General features: G+C 40.9%; 2 protein-coding genes across 4 annotated transcripts in view; one reads left to right on the top strand and one right to left on the bottom strand.

Annotated features, from left to right (window-relative positions):
• CYFIP1 (cytoplasmic FMR1 interacting protein 1) overlaps nt 1-19,850 on the bottom strand; it is a 66,395-nt gene that overhangs the window by 11,016 nt on the left and 35,529 nt on the right. For both annotated transcript variants that reach the window (XM_053384091.1, XM_053384090.1), the window contains exons 19-24: nt 19,505-19,581; nt 19,294-19,402; nt 17,846-17,965; nt 17,063-17,262; nt 11,061-11,148; nt 3,750-3,893 (exon numbers count right to left, since the gene is read on the bottom strand). In XM_053384091.1, the coding sequence (XP_053240066.1) occupies nt 3,750-3,893; nt 11,061-11,148; nt 17,063-17,262; nt 17,846-17,965; nt 19,294-19,402; nt 19,505-19,581 (738 nt within the window). The remainder of the gene's footprint in view (nt 1-3,749; nt 3,894-11,060; nt 11,149-17,062; nt 17,263-17,845; nt 17,966-19,293; nt 19,403-19,504; nt 19,582-19,850) is intronic.
• Nucleotides 5,583-9,230, top strand: FNDC9 (fibronectin type III domain containing 9). 2 transcript variants are annotated; one of them, XM_053384106.1, is made up of 2 exons: nt 5,583-5,950; nt 8,460-9,230. In XM_053384106.1, the coding sequence occupies exon 2, from the start codon at nt 8,507-8,509 to the stop codon at nt 9,173-9,175; it is 669 nt and encodes a 222-aa protein (XP_053240081.1). In that variant the 5' UTR covers nt 5,583-5,950; nt 8,460-8,506; the 3' UTR covers nt 9,176-9,230. The 2 variants fall into 2 exon arrangements, with proteins under 2 accessions (XP_053240081.1, XP_053240080.1); XM_053384105.1 differs by having other exon boundaries at nt 8,395-9,230.

The raw sequence follows: 19,850 nt of genomic DNA, 5'->3' as shown, positions 1-19,850 counted from the left end.
AAGGTAGGCAACCCCACTCAACAGTTTAATTTGGTCCACAAAGTGAATGCTGGTAAGAATTTGGCCTAAGGAGCCGAAAACGTTCCCCAACTCTGAAATACATACTCAATTTTTGAAAAGCCCATTTAGAGGCTCTCCTATGGTTTGGGGATCACCAGGAAAGACCTCGAACGTGGTGTTTATGGTATGTGTGGGTGGGTGGGGAGAATAACCCAAAACAGGCAAAAGCAGTTTTGCTCAAGCTCCTTCTTGCACGGTGCCTTGCCCTAACCTTTGCCAAGTCTACTCTCTCACTACGAGGAGAGGCATCTTGGACTGTGTGCATGGGGCTGCAGTGGAAGAGAAGGAGTGGGGAAGCTCCCATGCACAAGCAGACCCACTCTTCCCCTGTAAAGGCAAAACCCAGAAATAACCAGTAGTTTTGTATTAGCCTGGAGCCATTCTAGACAAACAGTACAATGGTGTGCGGGTGTTTCTTGGTTTCACCGAGACCAATTTTTTGTTGAATTTCAAGCCAAAAGTCAGAGGAATTGGCCACCCTCCAGGTGCCCGGCTTGAATCCTTGTTGACCTCCCTGGCTGCATTCTCCAGCAGGCGCAGGCAAGGTCTCAATCGGCGATCCTCCTCTAACATGAGAAGAACACACCACTCCTCCCCCTCCATTCCCAGGGAGGGGAAAGAGACAGACAGAAATGTATTTACATGCCTTTATTCCTGTCTTTCCAGCAGTACAGAGAAAACGTGACTGCTCTCTCTCATCACCAACAGCAGAGAGAGAAAAACTCCTCCCATGTACTTCCAGTACAGATCATGTGACACTCTGAGCTAACATCCGGTGCTCAGTGCACTGAATAGACTGTCCCTTGTTCCCACGGTACAGTCCCATAACATCAACATCCTGTTTGGCATTCCAGCCACCTGGAGCTCACTTCTGCATTGCTCCTTTTTCGTAACATTTTTATGGTCTTATGAATTGTGATTCATACCCAAGAGCTTTAATTTTGCAGCAAAGGGTCTTCCTAGTACGCCAACCACTTGTTTTGCCTTCAGGTCTGAAGACTAACTAAAGTCAATCTGATATGCACTAATGGATAGGTTCTCCTGTTTTGCCCACTATATAATTAACTGCCAGGAACAATGGTCACGAAGGCTTGAAAGGAGAAAGAGAGAAAAAGTCTCCTAGCTGTTGCTTTTTGAAGTAAGGCGGGGGGTGGGGAGGAAAGTAATCAGCAATTGAGAGATGTGCAAACTAGGGCATTTTTAATTTAATGCCACTGGTTATCATCTGCTGATTTGTACTTCCCTTATGCACGGCTACCTAAAGATGTTCATTATAAAAGAAACAGAGGTTCTGAAAATGTTCTGGCTCTAACACAAGACTTAGGAGAGGGCTGGGGAAACTTCTCTTAAGCTGAAAGTAGTTGAGGCTGCATACCAGTGGTAGATGGAAGGCAGAAATGGGCAAGGAAGGACATCCCAGTCACATACATTCCTACACTACCATCCCCAATCCACATATAGTCATTTAAGCTTCTCCATGCCTTCTCTCTCTCCCATAGGCTTAGGAAAAAAAGGTCCCAAGGGTGGTGAATGTGATTTTTTTTTTTTTGTAAGGCAAACTGCCACATGGGGGTATGAATGAATATGCAGCATTTTAAGCCTAATTTAAGATAAGTCTAGAAGGGACGCGGGTGGCGCTGTAGGTAAAAGCCTCAGCGCCTAGGGCTTGCCGATCGAAAGGTCGGCGGTTCGAATCCTCGCGGTGGGGTGCGCTCCCGTCGCTCGGTCCCAGCACCTGCCAACCTAGCAGTTCGAAAGCACCCTCACGTGCAAGTAGATAAATAGGGACCGCTTACTAGCGGGAAGGTAAACGGCGTTCCGTGTGCTGCGCTGGCTTGCCAGATGCAGCTTGTCACGCTGGCCACGTGACCCGGAAGTGTCTGCGGACAGCGCTGGCTCCCGGCCTCTAGAGTGAGATGAGTGCACAACCCTAGAGTCTGTCAAGACTGGCCCGTACGGGCAGGGGTACCTTTACCTTTACCTTTAAGATAAGTCTGGGCCAGATTCAAAATACAGTTATACCTCATGTTACGTTTGCTTCATGATACAGTGGTGCCCCGCAAGACGAATGCCTCGCAAGACGGAAAACTCACTAGACGAAAGGGTTTTCCGTTTTTTGAGCTGCATCGCAAGACGAATTTCTCTATGGGCTTGCTTTGCAAGACGAAAACGTCTTGCAAGTTTGTTTCCTTTTTCTCAACACCGTTAATACAGTTGCGACTTGACTTCGAGGAGCAACTCATAGAACGCAGTGTACATAGTAGCCTTTTTTGAGGTTTTTAAAGACTTTGGTGATTTTTGAAGCTTTTCCAAAACTTCTTTTGCAGCCATTTGGTAAGTTAAGCTTTTAAAACTTTTTTGGGGGGTTTTGGATTTTGGGTTGGGGTGTTTGGAATTCAAGGACTTGGTGTTGGGGAGGGGTTTGCAAGAATCTGGAAGCTTGTTTTTTTTCCTGCATTTTTATGATTTTTTGTGACCATTGGGGCACTCTGCTGTTTTTTTAAAAAAAATTCTGGATTTGAATTTCTGTGTGCTGGGTGGCTGGGGGAACAGTTGGGGAGGGGTTTGCAACAATCTGGAAGCTTTTGTTTTTTCCCCTGCATTTTTATGATTTTCTGTGACCATTGGGCCACTCTGCTGTTTTTTAAAAAAAATTCTGGATTTGAATTTCTGTGTGCTGGGTGGCTGGGGGAACAGCTGGGGAGGGGTTTGCAAGAATCTGGAAGCTTGTTTTCCCCCCCTGCATTTTTATGATTTTCTGTGACCATTGGGCCACTCTGCTGTTTTTTTAAAAAAAATCTGGGTTTGAATTTTGAAATGCTCTTTACAGTATGTGTGACTTTAAAGAGCACTTAATAAACTCGTTGTACCAAATTTGGCTTTGTTTGGACTTTTTTTGACCATAGGAACGCATTAATTGATTTTCAATGCATTCCTATGGGATTTCGTGCTTCGCAAGATGAAAAATTTGCTAGACAAAAAAATTCGCGGAACGAATTAATTTCGTCTTGCGAGGCACCACTGTACGTTTTTTCAGGTTGCGTCCCGCAGCGACCTAGAAGTACCGGAAAGGTTACTTCTGGGTTTCACCGCTCGCGCAGAAGCGCCAAATTGCCCTTCGCACATGCACACAAGTGCCAAATCACACCGTGCACCTGCGCAGATACTGTGCTTCAGGTTGCGGGCTTTTCATGTTGCGAACGGGCCTCCGGAACAGATCCCGTTTGCAAACAGAGGTACCACTGTACTTTGTCGTTGTAGGCAGAACTGTGCAAGCCAAGGATTTTTACATAGCAAGATTTTAATGTCTGTTCATTTCCTAATCATTTTAAGTACTAGAGAGTCTCTCTCTCACACACACGCTCCATTTCTTTTTCTCTCTCCTCAAAAACAAGAATTTGTTTCCTGCAAGGCACTCACGTGGTTCATTAAAATTTTAAAATGTGTGATGATGCTTTCAAGTATCAGACACACCAGGCATGTCTCTTCACACACAAGGCCCCCCCTCCCCGTTATTTGCTGTTCTCAAACTATTCTCCTTTGTACCTCAAGAAGCACGTATGGTTATCTTGCGCTTACCCAGTCAGGTAAATGTCTGCTGGGTGCTCAGTGAACTAAACAAGAAGAATCAATTCCCCTTCCCTTAAAAATCAATACTGAAATGAAGAACAGCATGTGGGACAACGTACCAGGCTCTTGACGACTTTCAGTAACTCTTCCATTACCACAGCAATGCCTTGGTATCCCAGGAGTCTGCAGATGACTTTGAAATGGGGAGGGCCAACAAAATTCCTGTAATTGCTATAAATACTGGAGTAGGCCAGATTCAAAGCCTAAAGAGGAAGAAAAAAGTACACAATTGTAGTTGGCTGACCTTCCTCCCTGTTAAGAGATCCTTCCATGGGAAACAACATTATTTTTCTGATCAAACATTTTCATTCAAAACTGAAGAAAAAGTCTCAACTTTTCATTCTACTCTCAGCTATAAAAAAAGGTAACACACAATTCTTAGAAACCAACCAACCAACCAACCAGAATATGCTGGAGTTATTTTAAAGCATTTAACTGACATAAAAAAACAGAATTATGACAGAAGAATTTTCGAACATATTCTTAAACTCAAAGCCAAAACCTTGCACTGACCTCCCCTTTGTTAACCGGAAAAAATATCACATTGTTTTGAAATTACCAAACTGCAGTTAAGCAACCCTAGGACAATTTAAATTTGCTAATATGAACTGGAAGAAAATACACCTGTAGCTAAAGGAAATCTTAGTAAAGTCTAGTGAAAAGTGTTATGAACTGTTCCAGGCTTAATGTTGGGTTTTTTGGGAGGTGTTTCAATTTACTTGAAATATAGCATTAAGCAGAGAAACCTGGAAATTGAGGCCCAAGAGAAGAGAGCTATAGGTCACTGCTTGGGAACCACATGTATGCTGGCTTGGTGGGATATGTATGGAAGAAACTAAAATATATATATCCTCCCAAAGTGCACCTGTAACCCTGTGCTGTGTAAAACAATTACGTTAGAAGCAATTCATACTTAATTGGGAGCTACAGCTGCTACTGAATGGTATATTATCGAAATCTATGCACAAAAATTTTTCCGGGTAAAATTAAATCCTGTTGACGGATGATATTTTATTGAAATATCAAGCTACAAATGAATGCTTGCTGGAATATAGCACATTCCTGAGTGCTGCAGTATATATCTACACACAGAAAGATAGTTTATGAAGGGATCTTACAAAGCACTGCTTCTACATCTAATTACAAGATTAGGTCTTCTAATTACATTTGGGATATGTAGTTGGCTCTAAAACATAATTTCCCCCCTTCTTTCCGCATTTCCAACCTTGGTGTTGGAGGATGGAAAAAATAATGCAGCAACTCTGGTTTTTAAATGAGATTCCTATTTTTAAATTTGCATTGAAGGCTTTGAATCCCCCCCCCCAAATAGTTGCAAATATGATTCTGAAAAAATAGCTGGAAGTGGATGCACAGCTACATGGATTAAATTCTATTTTCCCCCTTTTACATACTGTATATATGTTTGTACATGTGCATATGTGTGTGTTTTTACAGAAACATACAAACACACACGATCTATAGTACAACAGAAAAGCTCTAGAAGGAAGCAGTGGCACGACAACTACTAAAGAGAGAAATGTTGCCAACAAGCAGTCAGCATTGAATATTTCAGAAATGATACATAAAGATTTAAAACTGTTTATACGAGAAATGCTATGTTATACAAGAAATGCTATGTACACGTAACAGATCTAATGCATAATGTTGATGTGTATATGTTAGCCAAACCTGAGAGAAACTGCTTTTAAGGGGGGAACCCATATAATCTAGAGATACAGAAGACAAATTAATAGCAGCAATCTGACAGAAGCTGCGTCAAGGTAAGGAAGTCAAAATGCTCTTCCTAAAGCTACGCCCCCTCCTCCCCAAGCCCAGGAGTTTAAGTAGTGATGTCACCGAAGAACAGAGCATTATTCACTTGCATCAGCAGCAACGCAAGCCCAGGCAACACAAAAGAAGAACCTAACTGGAGCACTCCAGCTGCCCAATTTCAAACAGGGAGCATAAGCAAGAGAAAGTGAAGACTTGCTTTTCTCCTCAGAAAACCTAGGCAACAGAACACTTAAGACAGGATGCCCTTGCGTATGAAGGTTGGCAGAAAGGTGACGAAGGAGGTCTCATTACTCGCATCCCTGTCGAAGTGTCACGTAATGAGAACTTGGTCCATGTAGCCTGCTAGGGGGAAAACTGGCAACCACGGACCATGAAGAAAGCTATTTGCTCAAAGGAGGATACTGAGAACCCAGCGGAGGTTTCCCCTCAAGTATTTGATGAAAGCCTCAGGATTTTTACACTGATGGTAAGTATGGACTCTTAAAACTGGATAAAAATAACACAGGGCACTCTTCCTCAGCAAGTCAGTAAAGAAAACCTTTAACTTATATGTATGTGAATATGCAAGAGGGATGGAGTGAGTTTGTGTGTAGAATATATATATATATGAATATGAGAAAGAGGGAGTGAGAGACTGTTTTGTTTGAAGACTACACAGATAAGAGGTAGAAGCCTCAAATCACACACTTTTACTCTAACCTATTAAAAGGCACAGCAGCTCAACTATGCAATATTAAACAGAAGAATAAATGTACATTTACAGCTTTAAACTAATGTTGTATCTGGTAAAAATAATAAAATACAGAATCATTTCTACATGTGATGCACCTCTCCTATAATAATTTATGTCTGTTCAATATAGTGGTGCATCTCAGCAGGTTTGCCATTACTGTCAAGTTCATGAAAATAAGAGAAAATAAGCTTCTAGTTCTCAGGGTTTGGTTTGACTTTATTGAAAATCAAATATTTTAATTTTTTTAAAAAATAAAATGTTCTACTTTTGTTTATCTCAGCTTGGAGCAAAACAAAAACACAATTATATTTCTCCTAAGAACCTAAAACTTACAAACTCTGAAGGAGAGTTTTTGAGAAATCAGTTCTCAGGAGACTTAGGTGTTTTTCTTTAAAAGGGGGGGGTTGTTTTAATATAATTAAAATTTGATTTTGTTATGGTCTAGTACTGAACCTAAATAAGGCATGTTTCCCACTTAACTCTACAACATCAACAAATGTAACAATCCTTTAATACTATTTAGCAATTAGTGATGCAACCCAAAACTTATTGGTGAGGTCTTTTATGCAGCAGTTTTATACACAAACTGGAAAGAAAAACAGGTCCCAAATGATTGTCTTAAATGTCAACTATAGGCAATAATATTTAAACCAATTTCAAGAGGGGGGGCCCCCGTGTATTAGCCTAAATGTATAGTTCAATATGTTGATGCAAAACCGATTCCTTTCTGTGACTGTGAGTAATTCTGCATGAAATACTTGAGTTATTACTTGAATATTCTTAGTCATGAACAATACCTTGTCACATTTACTTACAAGATGACTAACATGCAATGCTTAAATACAGAGTAAAGTTGCACAATACTTTCTCATGCATGGGCATAGTTGGAGAAAAGTGTGCAGGGAAAGTAGTATTAGTAGTAGTAGTAATAATAATAATAATAATAATAATAATAATAATAATAATAATAATTTATTATTTATACCCCGCCCATCTGGCTGAGTTTCTTCAGCCAATTTGGGCAGCTTCCAATCGAGTGTTAAAAACAATACAGCATTAAAAGGCAGTGTAAACCACCCGCAAGAAGTTACTGTTTGTTTTCACAACTGTAGCAAATTCTGAATGCTAAACAAGGTTTAGCCCTTTCTCTGAAAGATAAATCCTTTATATCTGAAGTGCAATTCACATCTTTCAAGTCAACCTGGAATGGTTATAGCAATTTTAAAGGATGTGTGAATGGCAGAGTGGTATTTTTGCAAATTCTACACTATCACCTTATACAGAGGGTAACTAATAAAGAAGTCAATGTGGCTATAAATTTCAAAGGCATAAGTAATGTGGGACAGCAAGCTTTTCTCTTTGAACATGAGGTCTGTTCCCTAACAAAATTGGATTTGATGGTATTTTGTATCAATCAAAAGCTTCATTTTGCATCATAGGTTTTTCACTGTCTTGGCTTGGAAGCGAAAGGCAAGAATAGAAAATGAAGCACATCAATGGCTAATTTGATTAGATGCCCAATGAAACATCATTAAAATATAGGTACAGTGGTACCGCGGGTTACAAGCACCTCGGGTTACAGACTCCACTAACCCGGAAGTAGTACCTAAGGTTAAGAACTTTACCTCAGGATGAGAACAGAAATTGTGTGCCGGTGACGCAGCAGCAGCAGGAGACCCCATTAGCTAAAGTGGTACCTCAGGTTAAGAATGGTTTCGGGTTAAGAACGGACCTCCAGAACGAATTACGTTTGTAATCAGAGGTCCCACTGTACTAAGATTCCATGACTTTCAAATAATTCCACGTAAGAAACTTGATTTCCAACTAAATAGGAAACGCACTTCAAATTATGTCTTCTGACTCCAACAGCATTGAGTGATTTGAAGCAAGGATCTAAAAAGCCTGGTTTTATCCAGTTCTGTAGCTTAATTTTTTAAAAAAATCTTGACTGGTGCGTGGATGGAAGGCCACTAGGAGCTTCATGTAAGCCTCTCTGAGTTTCTGTTTTGTTTTTTAAAGGAAGAGTGGTGTAGTAAGTAAATGCCTGAATGACACATGCTTGTCTCATTTGACTACATTTTATTACAAATTAAATTCAGCTTACTGTCTGAAAATGCTTTCAGGAATACAAGTAATGTTTTCAAATAATTATTCCCCAACCCACCCTTAAATTCCAGAAGTGCAGTTCTCATTTTCCTCTCAACTCTGCTTATTGAAACTTTTCGGTCTCCTGAATCTTAAGGATTATCGCTGTTTGTGGAAGTGAAATATTGAGAAGACGGTATCACAATGGGGATAACAGTACAAAACATAACAGGAAGCACAGCCCTAGTAATCTGGCCCAAAATGGCGACCTGCACCGACAGCTTTTACAGCATCATGTACAATCCAAACTGGGACAAAATGCTGTCAGGATACACCAGGAAACATTTTCAGAAAGAGGAGAGAGTGCCAGCTAGCCGTTCTTCGTTTGTCATCGAGAATCTGATCCCATTAACAACTTACATTCTGTGTGTAACGTGCCAGTCGGCAAACCCATCCAGTGACCAGTGCAAAATTTTTAACACCCCTGAACAAGACCCGGCATCCACAAGCAACAAAAAGAAAGACCTGGCCGTGGGCATATGGCTAACCAGCACGGTCTTGCTTCTCATCATTGTTGGCATCTTTGTCTATGGTTGCTTGCGTCTATGGTGCCGCAGAAGAAGAGAGAGCTCAGACAGACAAAGCATTGCACCAGAAGATAAGGGAGAGGCATGGGCAAAAAATGAATCGTGTGGTTCAGAGGAATTCAACAAGCAGACCCAGCACACCCAACGAGTTGAAATTAGAAATACAGATGGTGTCCAACTAGCCACCATAATTACAAATCCGTCAACATCTGAGAAGCCCACCATGCTGAGCTCCAAAAGTCAGGATTTTGTGCCTATGTCTGTCTGTCAATCTGCCATAAATTAGATATCCTTAACTGGGACAAGTGTTTTGCTGTGTGTAACAATATGTATGTTGAAATCTATTTGCAAATTGTTCCTTGAAAGCCCTGTTGAACACAATCACACCCCTAAATCACAATCTCCTGCAGCATACAAAGCTAAATCATCTCATCATTATTTCTTTACAGAGAAAACTACACATAGGAGGGAGATATAGAATAGCCTCCTTGATTTTTCTAGGAAAGCATACCAAGGGGCAGGAAAAAACGAATCAACAGCTGGGATTCAAGGAGCTACTTCGGGCATGCCACAAGAGTACGCAATGTTTTGTCGTTTATTTCTTTGAACTGTAGAAACCCTCCCTGATTTCAAATGGGGTTTGTCGTTTGCCATGACACTTGAATCCAAAACTCCCCTACGAGCGTAGAATTGGTTTTGTGTGACTTAGCCAACATGTGTCAATTGGAACAGCTATAAAATGGTATCCACATAGGTTATAACAGTTGAATCATCTCCAACTATTGCATACACAATTGATAAAAAAGGCAATGGGATCTTAGTGGTGAGTGTGTCAAGAGATTATCCTGCTTTCAAATAGTCCCTGAATTCTACCCTGAAGTCTTTTCATGCAGAGTTTCTTCCTCTTAACACCTTAGCTCAGATATGGGGAAGCTGGATGCGGTTGGGCTCTGTCTCCTATGGGTCCCAGCAAGCAGGTCCAGTGATCAAGGATGTTCAAAGAACAACTGGAGGGCCAGAGGTTCCCCATCCCTGCTTTTGCTAGGAGTGGTACCATTTTTGAAAGTTATCGTCATATACCAGTTATACTTGTGATGTGACATTTGGAATGTATTATGTGTCAATGGTCCAAGCTAACATGCCTTTGTGCAACTATAAAGAAAAGTGTACAGATGTTTCATTGATCACTGTAGTACTTTATAGATGCTTCTCTTAGCATTTAACTATCTAGCTGTCTCTTCTGGACTGCTTTGCTAATGTACTAACCTAAGCCTCGCAACATGTAAATATTTCTGTTTTCATTTACACAGTAATGTGTAAATAATCTGTGACATATTCCAGTTTTTAATACCATAAAGGAAACTGGCATGTGGATTATCTAACAGGTTGTACAACTAAGATAGACAAATAAAAAAAAAACTCAGGTGCCACACAAGGTAGATGTTTGCCAAATAAATAAAGAACGAGTCTTTCTTAGGAGACTACTTATTCACCTAACACTTAATAAGGGTTTATTTTCATTGGTTATTTTCAAAGGTTTGATTCCGCCCTTTAAAATTAAAGATGTTGCATTGGCCATTTACAAAGGATGCCGCTGCTCTTTTACTGTTCAGTGATACTGAATACCATTTTTTCAGTCATTTGTGATTAGTTATATTTCACACATAGTGCTTAAAGTAAAATGAGAACGGAAAATCATTGTTTTTGGGTTCTAACACAGAGTAAGTCTGCATTAGGTCTTTCAGGTGTCCCATGAGCTACTATCTGCCATAAAACTTCAAATCACAATCACAATTTCCAGTTCTGCTTTGGATGCAATAAATGGTTTGCTCTATTATTCTGATGCCGCAGGAAACTATAGTTTGTTCAAACCAGGGGAAAAACCAAAGGTAATCAGAACACGCAAGGGAGAGGGGCAAAACACAAAAGCCAAAATCCTGTATTGTTTGTGTCTGAAATGGACCAGTACCTTGGTACATTAATCCTCACTTTTATCTAGTGTATCTCTCAGAATCAAACAAATAATTATATCATATGATTTATACAGTACAAATATGCTTAAGATATAAGATAATAAAGAAACACGGTGCAAGTATTAATAGCTCATAAGCTGTGGGGTGTAATTTTCCAACATCTACCACAGAAAAAAACAAGTATGGGAAAATTCTAACCTTTGATCCATGCAGATATTGTGGCTGTGCATTAGGCTGCTTATCTCTCTGGAATTCCTGGGAAAACGGTAGTACTGTTCGAACAAACCTATATAAATCAAACAAGATAACACAACAATTTACATTTCTACACCACATTTGGAAAAACAGCCAGCTTATTTCTAATGTGGAGCTGAAATTCTGAGGGATATGATGGGGAAATCTTTTCTCGTGCATCACAGGATTTATATATACTGTAGATAGTATGAAAACTCCAGAATAGAAGATTTGATTACATTAAATGGGGGTGGGGATGAGGGATTGGATCTTTCCATGCTAACTACAAGTCCATTATTTGTTCAAGCTTTGGATTCCTCCCAGAAGGGAGTATCATTTGGATTGAAGTTACTGACATGATGTTATGATCCCATACAAACTAATGTTTGGTTTATGTTTCACTATGTATTGATGCACATTTTTTTGCTATTGTCTCTTGCGTAAGTGATACACACGTTTATATCTAATCAGTAAGGTTTCTGTCAACAAAATGGGGGAGATTTACCAGCAAAGGGGGAGGTAAAGGAAGAGCAGGAATTGCCAACAACTGCTTCCCTCCCATTGATGGAAAGCTTACTATCAGACGAGTACACCATTAGATGCAACCCTTAAAAGCCTCTTACAATGAATGCTCATTGATATACTGATCAATAGAACACTGTGGTTGAATGACCCGCACTAAACAGAAGTGGTGTTAGATTTTTCTACAGTCCTCTTGCACTCTTTTTTTCTGGCATCTTGTCCAATCCAAATAACTTTATTGTACTGGCCATTGGCAAGGATCTGTTCCAGACATCTTCAATAATGTTTAGGTGCTCCTGAAGGCTACTTTTAGATCACACACCCTGGCTTCGACCCACCAACATTCCCTGTTTTTAACTTCAGATAACTTTTATAATTTCTCTCACATGTTCAAACAGCTAAGAGAGACCAGCTACAGAGTTAAAATACCCAAATTAATAATGCACATTCGCCTTCAGTATGATGTGTTTTCCTTCTAGCTTCTCCGATAAAATTATTTCACCAAAATCTACTTTGCTACGCTATGTTGCTAAATTGTAGGGGTTTTTTTGGCATGCATCAATATAATCAGGTCATGCCACTTTTTAATCTCTGGATGATGACTTTCCTAGCAATTTACTCATTTTCATCAGCAGAGCACTAAGCAGTCGACGTAAAGTAGATTACACAAATCAAAATGTTACCAACGCTTTTTGGGGGGAGGGGGGGAGCAATTGACAAAAACACCACCCAGGTTTTTAAAGTGTTTTCATTTCCCTTTCAGGCAGTACAATTCCAAGCATGAGTTTCAGACAAAAGAGGCACCATCTAAATAAAACTGAATACAACTACGAAATATTTACCGAATGTTAGCGGCAGGTTGTACAAAGCACTGGCAATAATATTTCTAATTTGCATTAGCTGGACAAGGTGGTACAAGAACACAGTGCGCAAACTATTACTCCAAACACTGATGTATCAAAACAGTAAAAGGATCAAACAGAAGTGGACTAGTATCCTTGGAAAGTAATACAGTGGTACCTCGGGTTACATATGCTTCAGGTTACAGACTCCGCTAACCCAGAAATAGTGTCTCGGGTTAAGTACTTTGCTTCAGGATGCGAATAGAAATTGTGCTCCGGCGGTGCGGCGGCAGCGGGAGGCCCCATTAGCTAAAGTGGTGCTTCAGGTTAAGAACAGTTTCAGGTTAAGAACAGACCTCTGGAACGAATTAAGTACTTAACCCGAGGTACCACTGTACTGGCCAACCTTATAGGCTTGTTTTTGTAGAGATTACCATCACATTATGAGTAAGGAGCTCTAAAGTGCTCCTTCTTTATATCATAAGAACAATAGAAAAGTCTGAAGGATGAGGCCAGTGGCCCATCTACATATAGTGTTTTCACAATGGCCAAAGTTGCCTGCGAGAAGCCCACAAACAGGACCTGAGTACAGCAGCACTCTCTCCCCCCACTCCCCTATTTCCTCTGTGAGGAAAATGCAAGTCTTATGATAATAAACATATCCAAGACGAAACAGAAACATAACTTGCTTATTATGCAGGGACGCGGGTGGCGCTGTGGGTTAAACAACAGAGCCTAGGACTTGCCGATCAGAAGGCCAGCAGTTCGAATCCCCGCAACGGGGTGAGCTCCCGTTGCTCGGTCCCTGCTCCTGCCAACCTAGCAGTTTGAAAGCACGTCAAAGTGCAAGTAGATAAATAGGTACCGCTCCAGCGGGAACGTAAACGGCATTTCCGTGCACTGCTCTGGTTCGCCAGAAGCGGCTTAGTCATGCTGGCCACATGACCCGAAAGCTGTACGCTGGCTCCCTTGGCCAATAAAGCGAAATGAGCGCCGCAACCCCAGAGTCGGCCACGACTGGACCTAATGGTCAGGGGTCCCTTTACCTTTACCTATTTATAAAGCACCTAGGGGCTGTGACTTAGGAACAGTAGCTTGCTTAAAGCCACTTCAAACTCACCCTCTTACAGCGTAACTGTAGGCATGTTTACCTGAGGTCCCACTGTATTCAGTGGGGCTTACTTTCAGGTAAAGCCCTGGCCATCATGCTACTGCACATCCTGTAAGGAGCACCATGGGCATTTGCTGTTGATTCCAATGCCTCTCTTCCTTTTTTCCTTGCCAATGTTCCCAAATCCCTTCACATTTGGTCTTATAGATGCACAGAAGACCAAATACAAATCAATGCAATTAGTAAATGTCTGCTTGCTTTAATAGCACACCACCCAACTATTTAATCTCATTTCATTATCAAAAGCAAACCATTACAAACAGTTAGTGCAGCTTAAAGTGCAGTTTTAATGTAATGCTTTTTCAGGAATGACCTCAATCCTTGACCCTAGTCATAAAAAGCTTTTTTGCAAATGTAGAAAAGCCTGTTAACAATTTAAAATCAATATAAAATTCACAGAACAAAATGGGTGTAGTTTGCAGCTGTTGGGTTTTTTTTAAGCGAAAACAAACAATTGGCTCAATAAAATATGTTTGTAGCAAAAGATTAAATGTACGTATTCTAGCTGATGCAGCAGCTAAGGCCATAAATATAGTGATTGTGTATAACCTGCCTATTGTTATATACAGTGGTACCTCTAGTTACGAACTTAATTCGTTCTGGAGGTCCGTTCTTAATCTGAAACTGTTCTTCACCAGAGGCGTGCTTTTGCTAATGGGGCCTCTTGGTGCTGCTGCACTGCCAGCACACAATTTCCATTCTCATCCTGGGGCAAAGTTCTCAACATGAGGTAACTCTTCTAGGTTAGCGGAGTTTGTAACCTGAAGCGTTTGTAACCTGAGGCGTTTGTAACTCGAGGTACCACTGTATCTAACTGATTATCCTGTTAACTTGAGTTCTCTAGCATCAAGTAGTACTACACAGAATTAAGAATTCCCAGTGAGTTAGCGGCTGAATGCCAAATATATATATATTGTGTGTGTGGAGAGAAGAACTTTTTAAATATGTTAGAACAACCAATTTTCCTTAGGAATGATAAGGTGCAAATGAGGGCAGTGTCCAATGTGTGACAGAAAATGTACCTCACTCCGGAGGGTTGCTGAGGCAAGTAAAGCTAAACCCACTAGTGCAACACTCCACTAGTGTAAAGGCTTGTTTCAAGAGGTTGCACAAGTAAAAGCCTGAGAACTGCTATAAAGGGTTGGTACAAATAAATACATTTATTTACCATAAAAAAATATTTACCATACAAATAAATTGGGGAGCTGCGGGAGAATAAGAAAAACATGCTTAGACTAAAAGGAGGTTCCAGGTCTGAAAAGACTACTGCTGTTGAGCATCTATACTGTAAAGGACCCCTGGATGGTTAAGTCCAGTCAAAGGCAACTATGGGGTGTGGTGCTCATCTTGCTTTCAGGCCGAGGGTGCCGGTGTTTGTCCACAGACAGCTTTCCAGGTCATGTGACAGCAGTGACTAACCCGCTTCTGGCACAACGGGCTACCGTGACGTAAGCCAGAACGCATGGAAATGCCGTTTACCTTCCCACCACAACGGTACCTATTTATCTACTTGCACTGGCATGCTTTCAAACTGCTAGGTTGGCAGGAGCTGGGGCTGAGCAACGGGAGCTCACTCCGTCATGAGGATTCGAACTGCTGACCTTCTGATCGGCAAGCACAAGAGGCTCAGTGGTTTAGACCACAGCGCCACTCACGTCCTATACTGTACTCTTGTGGTAGAAGCTAGCAGCTATTTCCTTCATGGACACGGTTATTTAGATCTATCTGATATTTATGAGACTTGAGGTCATTTTCTTCCCAAAAGACCTCCAGGGCACAACAATCAGAACTTGGTAAGCATAAGAACTATGTTCAGCCACTGTCTGAAGAATAGTTCAGGGAGTGACTATAATTTCCTCCACCCAATTAAGAATGCACTTTTGCTTAGTAAACTTAAGACCCAGTGTGCACATAAACACACAGATCCCAGGATTGGCTTTACATAAGTGCACCTACATACACAGCATGCCAAACACTCTTTATTCTGGTCCTACACTGTGGTATGGTACACCTGCCTGCAAGGAATCCAGGTGTCCCATCTATAGCATGCCAATGTAGGTTGTTCCTACTTCGATCACACAGAAAAAGGCTGTGTGTGGCCAAGGAGGACTTGCTTTGAGACAGGGTTGGCAGGGAACACCTATGAAGGTGTTCTTTGGGGTGGGGGGAGGTGCCAGTCTGCACCATGAAGTTGTTACACTAAGTGCCACATTTTTAACATTTGGGGGGCGGGGGAAGATACCGATGCTGTGTACCTTTGAGTACCCCCAGAAAAATATATACTGATTATAAGCAAGGTTTTGTTTGTTTGTTTTTATCAGGTCTAACGATTTATTAAAGAAGGGTAAAGACTTACAACAAAAGTCCAACATTTCCCTCCTTGCCCCTGGCTCACAGCATTCTTTTTTTTTTTAATTAAATTTTCCAACATACATTTATAGTATCCAATCTAAATTTATCGCATATTTTCTCTTTTAGACTTCCTTCAACCTCTCTGACAATCATCCATTATTCAAATTTTGAAATACGCATTTCCTAATTTTATATTGCATTTTATAAAGCTTCACACACTTAGTTTTCATCAATACAATAGTCCTCTATCATTTACAGAACTTCTTGAAATCCCACTAGCGTTATTTGCTCATCACATACGCATTTCAGATATTCTGATTATTATAAGCAAGTTAATAGCCAGGAAACAGCTGGGTGAGCAGGTGAGTTTTAAGTAGGCATAGAAAACGCGACTCAGGGCCTACTTCTTTTACATAGTCTGTTCTGCTTAAATAACCTCCAACCAAGTCTTTGTTCATTCAAGCTTCCTCTTCATGCATAACAGTTTCACCATATAAAACTGTAGGCTACAACAGAGGATGACATTCCACTAAATGTACATGATGAGAACAATTTTAAAAAAAACTACCAGTGTATATTTAATCATGCATGCGGGGGGAAAACATGTAAAATCATCTGACGTTTGCTGGATGAAAAGAAGCTGGAGGTGGCAACCAAATTGTTCGTAATTTATTATACTGTATATTCTTAAATATTTAGGCCACAAGCCAACAGTTCCTCTTTGCACACTGAGCACTGCAGCTGCAGGGAGTTAATTTTCTTCTTTGAAAAGGAAGCGATTGCGCATGCTTAGTGTAATCTTTCCCTCAGAAGACAATTAGAAGTACCTGAACACACAGCACCCTAGGCTAGGTTTCTGTTTTTTTGTTTAAAAAGGCACTTTTTTTTAATCCCAATGTATTCAGAGTAAAATTAATTTTTGCTCTTAACAAAGCTTCTGAGCTTGTGGAGCAACTGCTAAGATGTAGCTAGTTGGCAAACCAAGGTAGATTCAGAATCAGTGAAGCTAAATGCAATTAAACACACACACACACACACACACACACACACACACACACACTACAATATGTCACACTAACCTGTTAGTGGACCCGTTGTAGCAGTAATTCGGAAGAAAATCGTAATTGAGCTCCCAAAAGACGTGAAGGGTGATTCTTCCATATGGAGCAGATACATTATGGTTGGCTTCTCTAAACATGGCATCAAAACTGTCTAGAGTCATGTATCTGCTCAGAAGCTTGTGTGTCAACTTGTTTATTTCAACCAGTCCATCCAATTCCTGAGAAGAAGCAAAAATAAAGGAGGAAGGAAAGAGACAGTGAGAGGGAGGGAAGGGCGCATTGAAAATCTTGCCAAAGTCTACAACAAAATAGAACCTTTAAGAACGTGACCACAAAAATCTGGACATGTTTAGAAGCCAACAGTCAAGTATTACATGCTTTTTAAAGACAGAATAAAATCCACAGAGGAGTTACCATTCTTTCGTATTTAAAATCGCTTCCTAATAGCAGACAACTTTAGTTTTGCATGTGAAGGGTTTGTTTATGTGTCTCCGCAGAGACCCAATTAATGCCCACAGGTGAAATGTCTATATTTTATTAACACAGGTTTAAGAAAGAGGAGCTTCTTGAACTAAAAACTACACTTCCTGACATTAAGAGCTCAGGAAGACATTAAGACATTTGACCGGGGGGGGGGGGGGAGGAGATGTGCCATGTTACAAAGAGTTCCCCCCTTCCCTTCATTAACCTGGTGCAATATTAGGAAAGCAACGGTTTAAGACACATTGCTGAACTTGAAATCTTCAGCCAATTCCTGACCTCACATGAATCTGAGCAGCACTCATGTGCCTCAACACTTACGACGATGGAGGTCAAGTCCTCACTCTCAAACCGACCGATGGCTAGTTCCATGGATTTGTACATGGCTGCTGAAATTCGCTGAGTGATCAGGCGGTTCAGATCTATTGACCGACCAAGAAGCTGAAGCAAAAGAAATTCCAAATTGTTGTATCAAATTAATATGTACACAGACACACACAGAGAGAGAGACATGTTTCCCAAATCTATACAGAGAATGCAATCCTATATAGGATACAATCTTGTTTACATCATTGTTAAAATAAAAGAAAAAAATTCCGCCCTGCCCTGATCATCTTTGACTGCAGCAGCGGCTCAGCTAAGGTAGAATTAGGATTGCTCTATACATTACAGTAAATTAATGAGCAAATTATGAATACTTAGCAAATCAAACTGCACAGAAACCTAGTTTCTCTGAGTAATGTTCTGCCTACTGACTACCAGCTCTTGCCTTGTAGAGTTCCTTGTTGCTTAGCACTGTTACATACATGTATAGAGGTAGAAAGTAGGACTTTCACAATTGCTATCTTAAGGAGATCTAAATTCTGTAGTGCAAAAAGGTAGATGGGTTGCATGAGCAGAGGCTGTGTATTCTGGTCCTGAGTAGTATAAATCAGAAGATGGGTAGACTACAGGCTTGAAGGATCCAGAACAAAACCCAACTGGTCCAACAACTGGACTCTGGTGCAAAACTGTGGCTCAGTGGGAGAGCAATACTCTTAGCATTCATTTACGGTGAAGGTGGGGAACCTTTGGCTCTCCAGATGTTGTTTCATCAGCCCTATCAGGAATGGCCAGGGATGTTGGGCATTACAGTTCAGTAACATCAGGGAGCCAAAGTACCCCCTACCTGAATTAGTGGAAGCAATTATTTAGAATTAAGGTGCCTCCAAGGGCATGCTCAGTCCAGGAACTGGTTTTCAGTACCAGAACTGGGCTTGAAGTCCTTTCACATCCAAATCCAATCCCTATTCCTTTCCCTTCAAGCTCTCTGCATTTCAGCAGCCTATTTGGGTGGAAGCACAGAGCCTTTTTGTTATTTGTTGCTATCATTAAACAAGGAGTCAGAAACATTTGCCAACCTAGAGTAGATCATCCTGTTTGATCTTCCATCCAAAGAGTCTCCTGAATTGCAACTATATATTTTAATTGCACCCAGTTAGAATGCTTGCTTGCTCAGAAAACAAAGATGGAAACTTTAATCAAATCAGTGACTTAAACCAGGACTTAAAACAACCCACCTAGCTGCTAGGTTTACTTTCAGACCCTTTCGTGAGAGACTTTGCCAAAAGATTTCCAAAGCCAAGTTGATCAAAAAACAAGCTTGTGTCTCGTACATTTAAGCAATTGTAAGATGGGCCTCAAGCATCAAAACAGTGGGGTTGAAGGGGAGATAATTAAGACGGGGGGTGGGATGGGGAAGAGTCCAAGAATGCCATATACTTACTAACCTGAACATGTCTCTGCTTTAGGAGTGTATTATACCGGTTAGATGTTAGCAAGGGAATCGTTGCTCCCTGATTCTTGCATTCTGATCTTAACCGTTTATCTAAAAGCAGGCTATTTGGAAAGGGAGAACATTTGATGAACAGTTGATGAAAAGCTGCATTTCAAAACTCATAACATGAATGCTTTAAAAAGTTGCTTAACACGACTACTTACCTTCCTGCCATCACCTTGTAGTATCCAAATATCTGGTCTGCCAGCTTGTAGACAAACTGATCAAAGCACAAATTGACCTGAAGACGCAACATATGAATTCCTCAGTTAAAACACAGTATTTACTTAAGCACATTTCCCTTTGGAAATCTACTTCTGTAGCCTTTGTAGACTACATTTTCCATTTGCATCAGGCCCCCCCTTTTAGGGTGTAGGCAATGAGCATGTGTGCATGAAGCGGGGGAGAAACAGGACTGCCCTGAGCCCCATACATGAAGGGGACACCACATCAACACCAACAAGCAGCACGCATGTGCAGCATTGATCTAGAGAGGCACAGTCTGACCTA

This window comes from Podarcis raffonei, chromosome 4 (assembly GCF_027172205.1).
Source record: "Podarcis raffonei isolate rPodRaf1 chromosome 4, rPodRaf1.pri, whole genome shotgun sequence".
In the NCBI taxonomy this organism is placed as follows: Eukaryota; Metazoa; Chordata; class Lepidosauria; order Squamata; family Lacertidae; genus Podarcis; species Podarcis raffonei.
Note: the sequence above shows the minus strand (reverse complement) of the source record. Positions and strands in the feature narration are given on the sequence as shown.